The 15303-nt window shown below is 43.1% G+C and overlaps 1 protein-coding gene across 1 annotated transcript in view; it reads left to right on the forward strand.

The window, feature by feature from the left end:
* Positions 1-15303, forward strand: part of clstn2a (calsyntenin 2a) — a 65776-nt gene that overhangs the window by 21627 nt on the left and 28846 nt on the right. Inside the window, exon 2 of the mRNA XM_088311013.1 lies at positions 2386-2508. Coding sequence (XP_088167139.1) covers positions 2386-2508 — 123 coding nt within the window. The remainder of the gene's footprint in view (positions 1-2385; positions 2509-15303) is intronic.

Consider the following 15303-nt stretch of genomic DNA (forward strand, 5'->3'; position numbering starts at 1 on the left):
TATCCAAGCGGACGACCAGACGTCCTGCACTTTGGCATCCATTAGCCCCCCCGCTTCCAAGTCTGCTGATATGACACCGAGGATAGTCAAGTGAAGTGGCACCAAATTGAGACATTTGAATTGAAGTTGCTCCTAAACAATCATTTTCTGGGTGACTTGACTTGACTTTCGGACCGCAACAAGATTGGAGGCGGACCTCATCCTCGGAGGCGCTGCATTTTTTTTTTTTTTTACATGATAACGCATTTTCCTCTTTGTATGGAGCAACGTTTGTTTTAAAGTCTAAATAAATTTGTGTTGCGAAAAGCAACCAAATGTATTTTTTTTTTTTATTTAGCCGTAGCTAGCTAACAGCGAGGAGCAGCTAGCCCAGTCAGTGGTGCTCGCTTCGCAACTTGCTTGCTTTGTTCAGGATCAAACCTTCAACAAAGCGGCCAAGTCGCATCCGATCGTTGAAGTTGTTCAACACTTTCTCCCTCTTACTTTTCTCAGAACAGTCCCGCCGTGGCTTTTTGTTTTTCTGAACGACATCCACGCTTAGTTGTGCGTTTCGTCTCGTTGCCGCGAACCAGATGACGGAACTCGATTAAAGGCTAAATTTGACGTCCCGGAGATGGACTTTAGCGTCTCAGAATCGACAGAGTGAAATATTCCAGCGCGCTTCCGGGATGACGCTGACTCGTACCGTACTCGAGGACCACGACGGACGGGAATGTCGCTTAGTGGACACGACGGGCCGGCCTGGTCTCGATGCGTTCCAGTTCGTTATCGATTTTCCACAGGCCTGCTGCAGAGAATTTTCCATTCTCGCCGTAAGTGAAGTAGACGTCCATTTTGGGCTCGTTGACGTCGTGACGACCGGCGATGTCGCGCGAGGGAATGACGCTGCCGTTGACAAACTTAATAGCGAGAATGTCAAGGACAAACGCTTTGCGCGCCCCAAAGATGACTTTGCAGTCGTCATGTTAGGAAACACGGCATTTTCAATGCTGCGCTTTGTGGATCTTAATGTTCAAGTCGCTTTTGCGCTGAATGGAAAAGTGAAAAATGGCTTTGAATTGTTCTTGTGTTTCAAAGCGTTTAGTTTCTGTGAAGCTGTCACAATTGTGTCTTTGCATACTTCTCCAGTCGGTGACCTCTCGTTTTTTTTTTTTCAGGGCAAAAATATAGAGAGCAAGAAGTCACAATTATTTAGTCAATGATCAAAATTGTCTTTTGAAATTTCTCTCCTGATGAATTTATCTGCACTTGGATTGTCATGTTGACACCAAAACTCCATGCTGGCAGACTTGCACAATCCAGATTAACCCCCCCCCCCCCCCCCCCCGCAATGTGGCGTCCATGTAGGCCTCAACGTATTTATTGGATTGAGCGGATGGAAAGTGGGGTGGAGTTTAATCCTCACTGTCAGTAATTATTTGTGATGTGATCGGTGGTAATCTCCAGATCATCTGGCCTTCTTCATCTCATTGTGGCACGCGGCTTTTACGTTCTTCTCTCCACCCGGAGTGAGAGCTTAGAAGGAATCCGATGAGAATATTCATGGGGGGGGTTTTGAGTCTCGCGTGTAAAAAAAAAAAAAAAGCTTGCGGCTTTACATGCTGTGAAGGTTTTGTGAACAAAATCTCTGCAGTTGTATTTTGTGGGCGCGTGGCCGCGGGCGTTTATTTGGCCAGGATTTTGCAAAGGCTAGTTTGGAAGTGAGCAACGTTGCATCTCTCAACTAATTAAGACATGCGAGTGGAGGTCATGTTTGAAAGAATGCTCGGCGTGGCCTCGCTCAAATCTCACCTCCTGCTTATATGATCGTCTCCGCATTCCAATTAGTCCAGTCCATGAAATATTTGCACACATCTTCATCGTGTCCATGTTGGAAAAAAAAAAAAAAGCTCATTTCATGTTTTAGTGATGCCTCATATTTGACGTGACTTTTTTTTTCCCACCGCTCCATGTTTCGTAAACAAGGACAAATGCTAATGCTCTTCCTGTTTTGAGAAGCGTGAGCTTGTTATTTTCGGAGGTACCCAACATTGCATTCAGTGGGTGGAAAAATAGGACAGTGCGCTTTTTTTTTGGTCTCACTTTTATTCAATAGAAATTGGTAAAAAATCTTGAGGTTTTGTTGCAGTCGTTTGTTTTCTCCATCAACTGAGATCAATCACAAAGAAGGAATTGTGTCACAATGTGCCCCCCCCCCCCCTCTCGCCTTTTCCGCATTCCGAGATCTTTTGAATTCACGCCGGACGTCCAGATGACGCGATGCGCAGCGGAAGGAAACGTGACTTCCAAAAACAATCCTTGCCAGCGTGGCTTTAAATTGAAATGTGCATTCAAGTCAAACGTTAAACAGGAAAAGCTTTTTTATGTTTCCCTCCTCTTCCACAGTCAACAAGCACAAACCGTGGATTGAAGCGTCGTACCACGGCGTGATCGCGGAGAACATGGAGATTGTGTTGCTGGACCCTCCGCTGGTTGCTCTGGACAAGGATGCGCCGATTCCTTACGCAGGTACTCGCACAACGCAAGCAAACAGAAGCACATCAATTCATTTCTTCCGACAAGGAAGGTTGAACCCTCAAATGTTTCGGGTGTTACGATTGGATTTGGTCTAGAAACGCTTATGGGCATCATATCGTGATGGAGACATGAGGCTTCACGAACCCGTTGTGGTATTTTTGGACTCCTCTCGATGGCACAACGAATCGGCTTTTTTTTTTAAAGCCTTTATTTAAACCAACAGAGGATTTAAAAATACAACAACTGCGTCGTGAAGCAAATTTGAAGCTTCATTTCCCCATTACTAGCATAATGATCTAAAGCAAGGGTGTCAAACCTATGGCTCGTGTGCCAGCTCAGGCCCGCAAATGGGTTTAACATGGCCCGCAAGTTCTACTTCCATTGGGCTGTACTTTTTTTTAAATTTTATTACTTGACGCCGCTGCGAAGTTGTTTATGATTGACGACTTTCTTTGGTGTGGTTTGAAATGAATGAATGTCTGAGACCAAATTGCCAGATAAATCCATTTATTTTTGTCTTCAGACGTAGCTTCAACTCGACCAAAAGTTGAACACGAACCTGTTGCATCGACGGCGGCGGTCAAAAACGGTTTCCTTTTCTGGTTGGAACGCCCACCGGGGAAAGGGAAAGGCAAAAATCTGCTCCAACAGCGCTAATCTGCATAATATTGACGCAGATGGCTTTTTAAAAATGTTTTTATAGATCATGATTTGACCGGTCTGGCTCACGTGGTCATCGATTTTCCTCCACGTGACCTCTGAACAAAGATCAGTTTGACACCCCTGATCTAAAGTTTATCCCAAAAAACCTTCCGAGCTTTGGCCGATGCTCGCCAAGGAGGTTGTCACCATCACCTGTTCGACTCGGTGCCGGTATTTTTGTCTCGGCGGCGCCACAAAATGCGTTAACATGTAATGATGACAGAAGAACATAATTACGAAGCGCCGATGTTGATCGTTTTGTCTTCCGCGAGCGAGGCAGCCGTGCGATGATTGCCGCGCTGACGGTGACGAGGAGGAGACGGAGAGCGCCGTTCTAATGAGATAAACGATTCCCCGACGCCGAGGCAAACAAAGAGCCTTTTTCTGCCGGTGAGCACTTAACTGCTCATTACGGACAAACGCTTTCTATTAATCCCGAAGCTGACAAGCGTCGAAAATGAATATTCCACTTTAGATTTGGCTTCTATTCCTCACAGACGTGTGAGCGGCCCGCTGAACACGGTTGACCTTGACGAGTGCGAAGACGCTGATCAAATTCTCTAAAGTCAAACGTCCATGAGTCAGGACGGCTCAAGATGAGAAAGTGACAAAGTTGCTTTGGATTTTCCTTCGCAGCCCGCTTGCGTCATGAAGGCTTTTTTGCTTTGCGAGATGGCAAAAAGGTCAAATCTGGTGAGAGGCGCTGCGGCGCTGCGCCGTTGCCGCTCACTTGCGATATTTCTTTCCCTAAATGTGAGGCTCACAATCGCTACCGAGGAGACTCCAGAAAAATGTGTCAGGCTGTCTCGCTGTGGCTTTCGCTCATCTGTAAGGATAATTGTTGAATGAAAATCTTAAAAAAAAAAAAAAAAACGCTATTGCTCTGTCCATTTTGGACCCAACGCTGGCTTAGCAATTTCACTCAATTTAATTAACTATCAAAATGTTTTAATGGACGTAACAAAAAACGATTTGAATCGTTTAGTTCAGTTCAGACGACAAGAAACTTATTGCGTCATCATGAATTTGATCTCACTAGTAGTACTAGTGTTAGACCGATTATTGGGGCCGATATATGGCATTTTGCAGATTATCGGCATCAGCCTTTTTTTAAAAATGTTTTTTCAATTTTTTTATTTAAAGGCTAAAAAAAAGCAGTTTTATTTTGGCTCACTGCAGCGCCCTTCTCTCTCTCACTCTCTCGACTGTGCTCGTGGCGCCGCCTGCAGAAGCCGATTGGCCCGCCCACAGCACTATCTGATTGGTTCCTTGTAGCACCCAATCGGCAGTAAACTGCCGGTTTGCTTTTTACCTCGCGTCACACGCACTGCGTGAGAGATCCTGCCAGCCCAAAATTTTCATCAATGGGAGTCTACTACAACAACAAAAAAAGCTTGAACATGTTGTTGATCCGGCGTAGTTGAATAAAAACGTACTTAAAGACATTTAAACTAACTGGAGATTTTTGACGCCATTTTAGCCTTTTTTGTAGAAATGAATATCGGTTATCGGCCTCATTGACTTTTAATCATCGTTTCGTTCAGTTTCGTTCCTGAAAAAAAATCATATCGGTCTATCGCTACTAGTAGCACACGGTTGTCAACTCGCGCTCGGTTGCTCCTCGTTGTAAACATTTCATGATTTAACTAGAAGTTTCTTACTCGTGAGGGAAAAAGAGTGAACGTGAAATGAACACTCAGGCGGCATCGATCCCGCTTGGGTTTTATTGCCGAGGTGCGACTCGTCCTTCCGTCTTGCGTTGAGGCGACCGCACACGAGCGGCACCCACTTGTCATCGCGTCCCTTTCACACCCTCACTCACCGTTCTTTCTTTTGGACTCATGTCTTGTCCTTCACATTTCATCCGAGCGCCCCACTGCGGCCTCACCTTCAACACGATGTGGACAGATAAATTCTGAGCGCACGTCAGCAGGCTCAGCCCGCCATCGCTTTTAGAGCAAAGGTGCGAGGATGGAGCGCCGCGCTCGGAGCGAGCCTTCTCAATCAAATTAGGATGAGGGATGCTTGCGGCGGACTCGAGGTTACCGTCAAGCGAAGAGTCGCTTTCCTTCTCGCCATTTTTTTATCTCGGGACCGCAGTCAACAGGGATGGATTCTCCCCATTCATCACGCTACCAAGAATAGCCTTCCGTCGTAGTTCCTCTGCAGAGTAAAGGAATGGCACAGAAGGAGCCGGAGAGAAGCGAGACGAAAATGGAGAATAGACAGATGGATAACGAAATTGTGTGAGCATCATCTAAAAAAAAAAAAAAAAAAGAAATAGAACATGGATGGCAATTCCCATGCATGCAATATCATTTTCTGGGCCAATTCCCATTTTTCCCATCAAAACAATTGCCCAGTAGTCATGTAGCATTGCTCTTTTTTTTTTTTTGCTTCTGAAAAAAAAAGTAAAAATGTGTCTGCAGTGGATAGGAAAAGTCTACACACCCCTGCATCAATGCCAAGTTTTTGAAATGACACCAAGATAAATAATTTTCCTCAGCATTGACGTGACGCCTAAACTATTTCAAACTCAACGAAAGCTTTTAGTTTGGACTTTAAATGGTGGCACGTGTGCCTAATTTGTGTTTTGGAGTTTTGAAGATGTTGTACAAGATTCCAATGACAAAATTCATAGCCGTCTGATTTTTGTTCTATTTGATGATTTTTGTCACATTTTTGACAAACCTCAGCTCAAAATGTATTGTTGCATTTGGGCTATTTAAAAAAAAAAAAAGAAGAAATCACAAGAGTCTCATCTTCTTAAGACTCTTCGTTCCTCCCAAAACTGAAACTTTAAATGTGTTGGGTCATAAAAGTACGTCCTTTTCTTTTTCTTTTTTATGCACTTCTTTTATTTTAAAGTCATAAATTAGATTTTATTTTGTTTTATTGTGTACATGCTCCCAAAATGTACAAAAAGCTTTTTTTGTGTTGCTTTTTGATTGCAATTGCAGACAACAACAAATAGACGGACTTGCAATAGCCCCCCCCCCCCGGCCTGCGTACGTGCTTGAATTCATCGATCAGAACGCTTTGTGCTGGCAGAGGTGAATTTGAAAGAAGAGCGCAAGTCGTCGTGCTAATGGAAGTCTGGAAGCTGAAGGTTCCGTCCACATCGCATTTGTGATAATGGGCCCGCCGTAATGCCTTCAATAATAGATTTGCTTCGTTTGTTTTGAGACGGCATCTCGTGGATGATTAAATAATGTCCGTGACCCCTTCAGAGCTTTTTACTCAACCACCTTTAAACCTTGAAATTTTTTTTTTTCCTGTTTTTTTTTTTTTTTTTATCCTTGGGGTCCGTTTCACCACAGCGATTGAAAATGAATACAAATCTTGAGTGATGGACCGATAATGCTTTTTTTCGGGGCCAATGCCGATTCTTAGTCGTCACGGAGGCCGTTAACTAATATTTCAAGCTGATATTCGTTGGTTGGCAAAAGGGGGGAAATGGTGTCCAATTAAAAAAAAAAAATGTCCAATGGCGTCAAATTGACGAGGAGGGTTCAACAAACTTGATTTCCGCGCCCCAATTTTGGCTGGTGTCACATTGTGAAAGCGGCACGCCATCTGAAGTTTCTGCCGGAGGCTTCCAGCCGCAGCGCCGACCCGTTTGGACCGCCTCACACGCCATTACGCAAATTCTCGCGTAAAATGGACTTGACGCTGTCGTCAACGCCCGTGAAACAAGATGAAAAGGTTGCGAACCTGACAAAGGTCAAATGTGCGCTCAAAAGCTTCTCATGTAGCGACATTAATTTACCGCTCAAATGTATTTGTTTGAAAAATTCACGATGGCTCCTCATGATCGTTTACTTTGGATTCTTTTGCTGCCTTTTTTTTCCACGCAGCAACTCTTGAAAAAGACGCAACTTCGATTTTTGACCGATTCATAGATAATAAGGGGGGGGGGGCAAATGGATGTTTGTGGTGGTGGTGGTGGGCGGGGCTTAAGGGGGCAGAACAGATTCCAGATATGAAGATGATGCGTAAAAACCAGGACTGAAGTGAGCAGGCTTGTTTGCTTTCCCGAGAGGAAAGGGGCGCATCTCTTTGCTCGCCTCGTCTGCTCGTCTTTGCGGAGTTGTCGCCGTTGCGCACTTAGCGCTGACTTTTGTGAGCTAACGGTGAGCCAGGTCTGGAAAACAACATCACACCGTCGGGATGCTCGCTGCCTGGCGACAAACTACAAAGCGGGATGACGTAATAGAACTATTGAAGACATTTACTTGGACAAAATGTGTGCTTCGCCGCCATCGTGTGGCCTTTCTGGGCTAACTTTATTCAGGGCATCCTTGATTACGCAACAATTTTGGCCAATCATTGCAAACGACAACCGCAAGAAAAAGTCTGTGGACTCAATAAATCTCCGTTAAAAGTATTTTTTCGAGAACATTTGCACAAGTCTTTGTTGGCTCTCATCATTTTAACCACCTTGTTAACTCTGCACTATATGTAAAAGACCTTACAAGATGAGATTGTTAAAAAAAAAAAAAACATTTGATGAAATCACTTGAGGGAGGCTGTAACATTTTAGAGCAAAATGTTAATTAAGTTCAAACGTCCCCAAATGAAATGTCAGAGAAAAGCGCATTTGCCTTCGGAGGCGACGTATTCACGAGCGCAGATCCGTTTTGTGGCGTGGCGACGGCTAAATGAGCACGTTCCGCCGGCGAGTGGGAGTTGATGAAAGAACGCGCTCACGCGAAGAATGACGACGCTTTGATTGCGTGGCTTTCGAGGCCGGCGTTTCGTGACGTCAGTCTCGCAATTTTCACGTTTGCAAAGAAATGACGATGACTATTTCAACATTTCATTGACAAATGACTTCGTTCACAACCTTATCGAGCCCTCGAAATCCTGCCGCTACGTGCTAAGTGGAGCCACGAGTCTTTGAGCAAAGTCAGCTCCATTTGCGGAAATGTCGTGCGGTGCCCGCACAATCTCATTAACTTGACTACATTTTTTTTTTATGTGGCGAGCCCGACGAAGGGAAGCCGCTGCTTTGTGGCGACGTCCGCCTGCCCTCATTTTTTGCATGATACGAGATATGTAGGAGCATCGGCGGCGATCGCACTCGGGCTCGGTGTTCGGGTCCATCGGGTGTGCTCGGAATGCTGACGAGTTCAACTCCAAAAATATACAAGCCGCACCAGAATATAAGCCGCAGTTTTCTCTGTTTTCAAAAATGAGTTGTTTACTTCATGTACAGAACATCAACAGATTGTTCCAAGAGTGCCTTTGAACACGCCAACAAAAAAAAAATCAAGATTTATTGAGCGTATTTTCTAAACTATAGAGCGCCCCTAGTGGTGAAAGAAAAATCCACAGAAAAGCCGCACCGTTGTCTTGGCCGCATGGTTCAAAAAAAAAAGTAGCAGCTTGTCGAAAAGACGTTAATTTGTAAACGGGCGGCCACAAATGGACTCCCAAATTGTTGGAGTTGGCGTGTTTATGTCGTAACAATCCACAATGCAAAAGTCTCTTTGTGGGAGCGAGTTTTGCTTTTCAAACGACTGCTCAAAGAAGTTTCTCTTTGACAATAGAATGAAACCTCCCACCAAGCCAAATTGCTTCGTGATTTGTGCGGCGAACCGAAGCTGAAACCAATCCGCCGCTATTTCTCTGAATTCTCCGGCGTTCTTCAGTGACTTGACGGAGCTTCTATATCTTGACAGGCCAATTAGACGCCAATTTGCATATCTTGCTCGCACCATTTTCCTTGTTCATGTGAGCAGAAAATGGGATAATCTGCCTTTTGAACCTTTGTGCCGCATCAGAGTCACTCAAATCCGGCCGTGACGAAAGACACCAAACAGGTGAGCGGCGACGTTCGGCGCTTGCATGTCAATTTCAGTCGGCAGCAGGGGGCGCTGTTGCATAAAATGTCAGCCTCCTTCAATGGCTGCAATGGCATTGGGGAGATGGGGTCAAATGTAAAAAAAGAAAAACCTCTCAAGTCTGCAACGATGAATGTGGTCAAATTTATTTATTTGTTTTATATCCGATCCCAAATCTTGGTGTGTGTTTCACCCCAAGTTAAGTCGAGAACAGCTCGGAGGCGCGTTTCTCCCAAAATATCAAATTCCGACTTCATGAATCGTGGCTTCTTTCAACCTTGAGCTAGTGATGGCCACTCTGAAATGGACGCGTCTCAAACCCGGAAATAAAATTGCCTGGGAACACTTTTGTTCAGTCTCGAGAAAAACATGTGACCTGTGACATCCAAAGCAATAACTGTTTCATTCTCAAAATGAACTCTTGTAAACCCTAAAAAGATTGTGGGAAAATTGCCAACATTTCTTCGCTCGACATTAAACAAGAAAAAAAATCCAAGCTTCAAAGCTTCAGTGATAATAATAATCAATCAAATGGCTCATCCATTTGCTTCATTTTCGTTATTTACTCAAAAACTGCCACAAGAGACACAAAAAAATATTTTTTAGTATCAAGAACTAGACATTGTTTCCGTGTGTTTGACTGTCTAAAAGCATTCTATCGTATTTGACTGCAGTTCTAGTTTTTGGCCAGCAGATGTCAGTATCACTGAAGCTTTAAAGCTTCAAAGCAATTTGAAGCCATTGCTTCAAAATGGTTCATAAAAGCTCCATTTGCCCTTCACGACCGTGAGATGCCGTCTTTTCCCAAAGACAAGAAGGCTCATGACGACACGGTCACAAATCAAGTGAAAACTTGCCGTCAAGTCGACGCGATTGATCACGTACGCAGCCGTTTCCACCACCGACTCACGTCTGACGGTTACCTTCAAGGTGAAAAGACCAAACGGTAATGCTTCAGATGGAGAGTCCTTGAGATTAACATCCATTTTGTAGAAAGAAAAAAAAAAGCGATTGAAAGATAGCGAGGAAAAGCCGAGATAAATAAGGACAAAGCCGAGGGTTTGTTGAATTGAATTGAATTCATAACATTGCTTGCATGGATGGAAGAAGATTTTGTTTAATGCGGTGCTGCTTTCGCTGACTTAATCGAATGGAATGCAAATTTTAACGGTTATTCAAACGACCGCAATCATTCAGAAAAGACGGAGATTGTCCAAGGTGAGTGATCAAAATTAATCCATAATAAACATAATCATACATCATAAGCGGCAGCTGTCGGGCAGAAAGCCTCACGCATTAAAAGTCACAAATACGACAGTGTAGAATGTGAGGATGGCAACCTCAAGTGGACAAAAATATTTTGGTGCAAAATGAGAAGTCTCGAAAGGAGCGACTGTCCGTCCGCTCCCACTTCTGCTCTGACTCAAGAGGCCACTCCCCTTAAAGGCCACGTATGCCCACACATCAATATTTGAAATGATGAAACCAGTCCATTAGCCAAACGTTACATTCTCATGTTTCAAATTTTTACAGCGCAAATTCCCAATCGCAAACACGTCGGCTTCTTTTATTTGCCTTCATTTGATCGTCTCATCATTTATTTTTTTTTTCTTATAATGGCATTCCAGTTCCCCAGTCAAATGTCTCACCTCTGCTATTCAGTTTTTTTTTTCCCGTTTCAAATGAAAAAGGACCCGAGCAATTCACCTCTCCAAAAAGGTTGCCGGGCAGCTGGTCGAGTCTCGCCGTGATACCAATTACGGTCCATCCACCAGGTCCAATCTGCGCCTAATTACGGCTCGGAAACACCAACACGCACACACGCGACCCAAGAGGCGGACTATCTCTTGCTGGACAAGGGTCTCCAGGGTCAATTATGGCAGTGTAATGATCGTAATTGGCTCATTTTCAGCACATTAGCCCACTTTACGTCTCATTCGGCAGCCGCTAATTTCGTGAAGGAGCCAAAGCTCAACCGTGAGGGCCCCAAACGGGAAAACCGCGTCATAAATTGCGTGTCGGAATGAGCTGCCGTGCCGGACAGAGACCCCGAGAAAGGGCGGTGGGGGCGTCAGAGGATGACCATGCGAACATTTAAAATCGAAGCAAGGCAGTGGCGACTTCCTGGTTCGTGGAGGTCATTTTTGGGGTGGCGACAGTGGTCACCAACCGTACGGGGGGGGCGGTCGTTTGCTTTTTAACCACAAGTAGATGGGAAAGTATAAGAATAGGCGGGCGACACCCTGGAATGGTTGTCGGCCAATCGCAGGGCCCACAGATATTCATCAATATTTAGAAATAAAAAAAAATATTTGTTATTTTCAACAGGTGGCATTCTTTTGCAAAACATTAAAGCAACAAATTAGAAAGCAAAATAAAATCTGTATTGCGCAAGCTTTTTTTTTTTTATAGGTCAACCTATCTCAAAAACCCGAATGAAATTTTTTTATTTTTTTAAATCTGTGTGAAAACTCGCATAAAGCCACCCTTGATTAGCGTTTACTAATATTATCGTCTTTGACTTTCTGATTGAATATGAGCAACAAATAGCTCCCCTTTTTTTTTTTTTTCAAGAATAACATTCCGTCATCGCTGATGAAACATGACAGGGACCCGAACGTGAGTTATTGCCTGACGGTTCACCACGCCAAACATGAACACGCACGCGGCGATCAATGAAAGACGGCACGTCGGTGATGATGTTATCCTCGGCAGAATAATCCCAAGCGTGCAACTCGTTAGCTCGTCTAAACGCAGCTTTTGATGAGGACCGAATGTACATGAGCGGCACGCCGCCGTGTCACATGATGACTTCAATTCTCTTTGAGGCATTTCAAAAGGTGCGCCTTTGAATGAAAAAGCTCTCCAGGGGTTCTGAAATGCCACCTGCCCCGTTTTAACGGACGCCAGCTTTCATGCCACTCCCTGATGACGTTTTCTGCCAAAGCTGGAGAATCGCACGTTGTGCATTAGAAACGGGCCGCGTAGCGCTGCCTCAGGAAAGTCCGTTTGATGCGAACAAACAACGTAAAACCACATTCGAGCGTCGGCATCAAGAGTTGCGGCTTTTAGAAGGAAAGGATTAGAACACCAACTGTGGAGTAACACATGTAGACCGGTACTCACAGGCATCAATTATTTGATGAAAAATGACAAAAACTTCTTGATTTATTTATTTAAATAAAGTACGTTTATAAAGACCTGCAAGCGCTCGGCTTGCGGATGATGTCAATTTGGCCACTGAAAAGAAGATTTACGCTTTCAAATTCATAATCTTGAGCACCACAAACTGCTTTTTTTATTTTGAGTTGAAAAAAAAAAGCATAACGGCAATGAGCACTGAATTGTTGTTTGATTTTCAGAGACGACCGTTGTCAAATGAAGTTACTTGGAAATTTACTATCGTACTTTTTTTTAAAATGGAGAGGAAATTAAAAAGTCGATAAACGCGCACTTCTTTGGAAAATTTCCATTTCAGTGACGTCCAAACGTGTAACCGTGTTTTCGATATTCAATCGTCATTTTTAATAAATGTCCACCAATCAATGATGGAAGCATTTTTTATTATTTAATTTTTTATGATTATTTTTATTGCGTGAACGGCTCCACAAACCATACGCTATCTCTGTGGAGTGTATGTTCATCTGTCTGGTTTTTTTTTTGTTTCTTTCTCCCCGTGGGCTTACAGAGGTCATCAAGAGAGCCTCTGACATTTCCAGCACATTAAAGCCCGGGATTATCTGTTTCACTCTGCTGTCTATAAACGGAAGCGGCGCCAGAAGAAAATGGATGTCTTTCACAACGCAACTTTTTTCAGCAAATATTCTCGCTTGCTTGCTGCAGTTATTGCAATTAAGATTGGATTCCCGTGAAGTTAATTTCATAATGTCCGTTCCAGTACTTTTGCTCGCTTGAATAGTGGTTGACTTCCAACTAAAGTTGCTTTGTCCTGAGTTGTTTCCAACATTGAGATGGGGAAAAAAAAGCTGTGCTCAACGTTTATGTGATATTTATATTTTGGTCAGAAATGTGAACGTCTTCATAAAAGGAAAGAGAGAGGAAAAAAACAGGAACTAACCTTGCTGTTGCAATAATTGTGGAGCAGACTGCATGTGTCTCAGGTGTGTTGTGTCTACGAAATCCCCCCCCCCCCAAACACACACATCTCAACAGTGTCAAATTCAGCTTTCTCAAGAAGCCATTTAACTGTCAAGTGCTGACACTTGCACCGTCACAAGTGGCCGCGTGCGCAAAGCTCAGTCAAGGATGGAGGCAGGAAGAGAAGATGCGAACAATTGCTTATCGGAGTGAAATCCCGCTGCAGAGAAAATGAGATGACACATTAGGAGATAATAAAAGCAGGTGTGCGCTGCCGTTTTATTCAATTACTTTCTTTGTTAACAAAATCACATATCGTGCTGTCCTTTTTTTTAATTTGAAGTTAATCTTTTCAGCTATAGGGGGAGCTGTGGAGTAAAACGTCTTCTTTCTTCGCGACACTTCACATATTTGCAAAACCACTCCAGTAATAATGTGACGTTGTTGTCCAAAATTCCACTCTTAAATGACACCGTAGATGAGACTTTACTGATGGTTTTGTGGTTTATTTTTTGAGCAACATTTATCCATAACCGTGTAACCTTTGAACCGAATCACCGTTAAGAGCTGAAACGCATTTCATCACACACGCAAACAAATTAGCTAGCCAACATATTTCACATTCAACACTTAATATTTACAAACAAAATACGTATATACGTTGTTTGCACACCTTTTACCTCTTCAGGGGGGGGTGCTAGTAAAAGAAACGTCCGTTTATCGAAGGATCAATATGAAACTCTTGGCCGTAGTCGTCGTTAAGTTACCTTACGTGTGAACTGTACAAAACAGGAAGTTTGCATTCAAAATAAAATCATTTAGCTAAAACCGGAACTAGCACCTTTCAATGCAAAATTCAAATGAAAATAAAGTTTAATAGATAAAAACACTTCTGCTGTTCCAAAAATATGAACATGGATTGTTACAGACATTTTATTGTCATTTACTTACTGCATAACTTTTTTTAAAGCATCTTTAAATCGGTTCATTCTGAAATGTAACCAGTACTACAATCAATTTCATGACTTCAAGGGGATTATTAAAATGCCGCCCACAACTAATTCTATTTAATTACTTTATCTGATCAATTCTTATGCTGCATAACTTCAATGGATTCATTTTAAAATGATTACACTGCAGATAACAACCCCCAAGCTGAATGGCAGTGATAATGAATGCAACCTATTACAAAAATGGTCCCACTGTGATAACACACCATTATTATTTGGGGGGAAAGAATGTTTTTTTTCTTCTTTTTTTTGATAAAAATGCTGGCTGGGCATACCAACCACTAGTGTAGGCGACACATGAGAAATGCTTCATGCATCGTGTCAGTTTTGATTTCTGTATATGCCGTAACATCGTCTTCTGGTGCTGTTTTTAAATGCGTTTTATTATTAATATTATTTTTATTTATTTATTTTTTTCAAAGACTTTCACAAAATAAGTATCTGGAATGTTTTCTGTACAACAATTAAATTGTATCTTTTTTTTTTTTTTTTTTTTTTTTTAAACGTTATCAGCAGACTTGAGCTTTGTCTTTGTGGTCATATCCCGCTCTCATGGAAATGCGGGGCAATCGGCAACCTGAGCGAGCATCTTCGTGTCGTGGTCCGCACGCATCCGTGCGAGGTGTCACTTTGTCACCCCGAGGTCAAGCGGTTGCTGTTACAACCTCCCGATTGCAATTAAGAGCTGACCTATTATGCGAGCGAGCGCGCTGAGACTGATGAATTGCTTTCGCAACTCGACTCACTCTTTCACCGACAAGACAACCCACCGCACCGTTGTCCTTCCACATCTGGAAAAATCGGAGGCCCACTTGCAATACGGCACTTTGAAAGTTGAAACGTGGTTCCGTCTTCATCCTGTCATTGAACCGATTGCTCCATATTGAAATGTATCCATTGGACTTTAACTCTGTCATTCATCATTTTTGGAAGAGAACATCTTGAAGTCTCCCCATAAGAGTTGAAACTGTTGGCTGCATGTCAGCGTCATCAATTATGAGTTTATTTGCTGTCAAGATGTAAACTGATCAAAGCAAAGGTCCAGCAGTGGCAAAAAAAAAAAAAAAAGTCCCAAGACACGGCGAAGCTAACTTTTTAAATATCTTATCCTTGAGTCAACTTAATGTCCT

Source organism: Idiotropiscis lumnitzeri, chromosome 12, assembly GCF_059441095.1.
Source record: "Idiotropiscis lumnitzeri isolate Australia: NSW breed Sydney's pygmy pipehorse chromosome 12, RoL_Ilum_1.0, whole genome shotgun sequence".
Taxonomy (NCBI): domain Eukaryota; kingdom Metazoa; phylum Chordata; class Actinopteri; order Syngnathiformes; family Syngnathidae; genus Idiotropiscis; species Idiotropiscis lumnitzeri.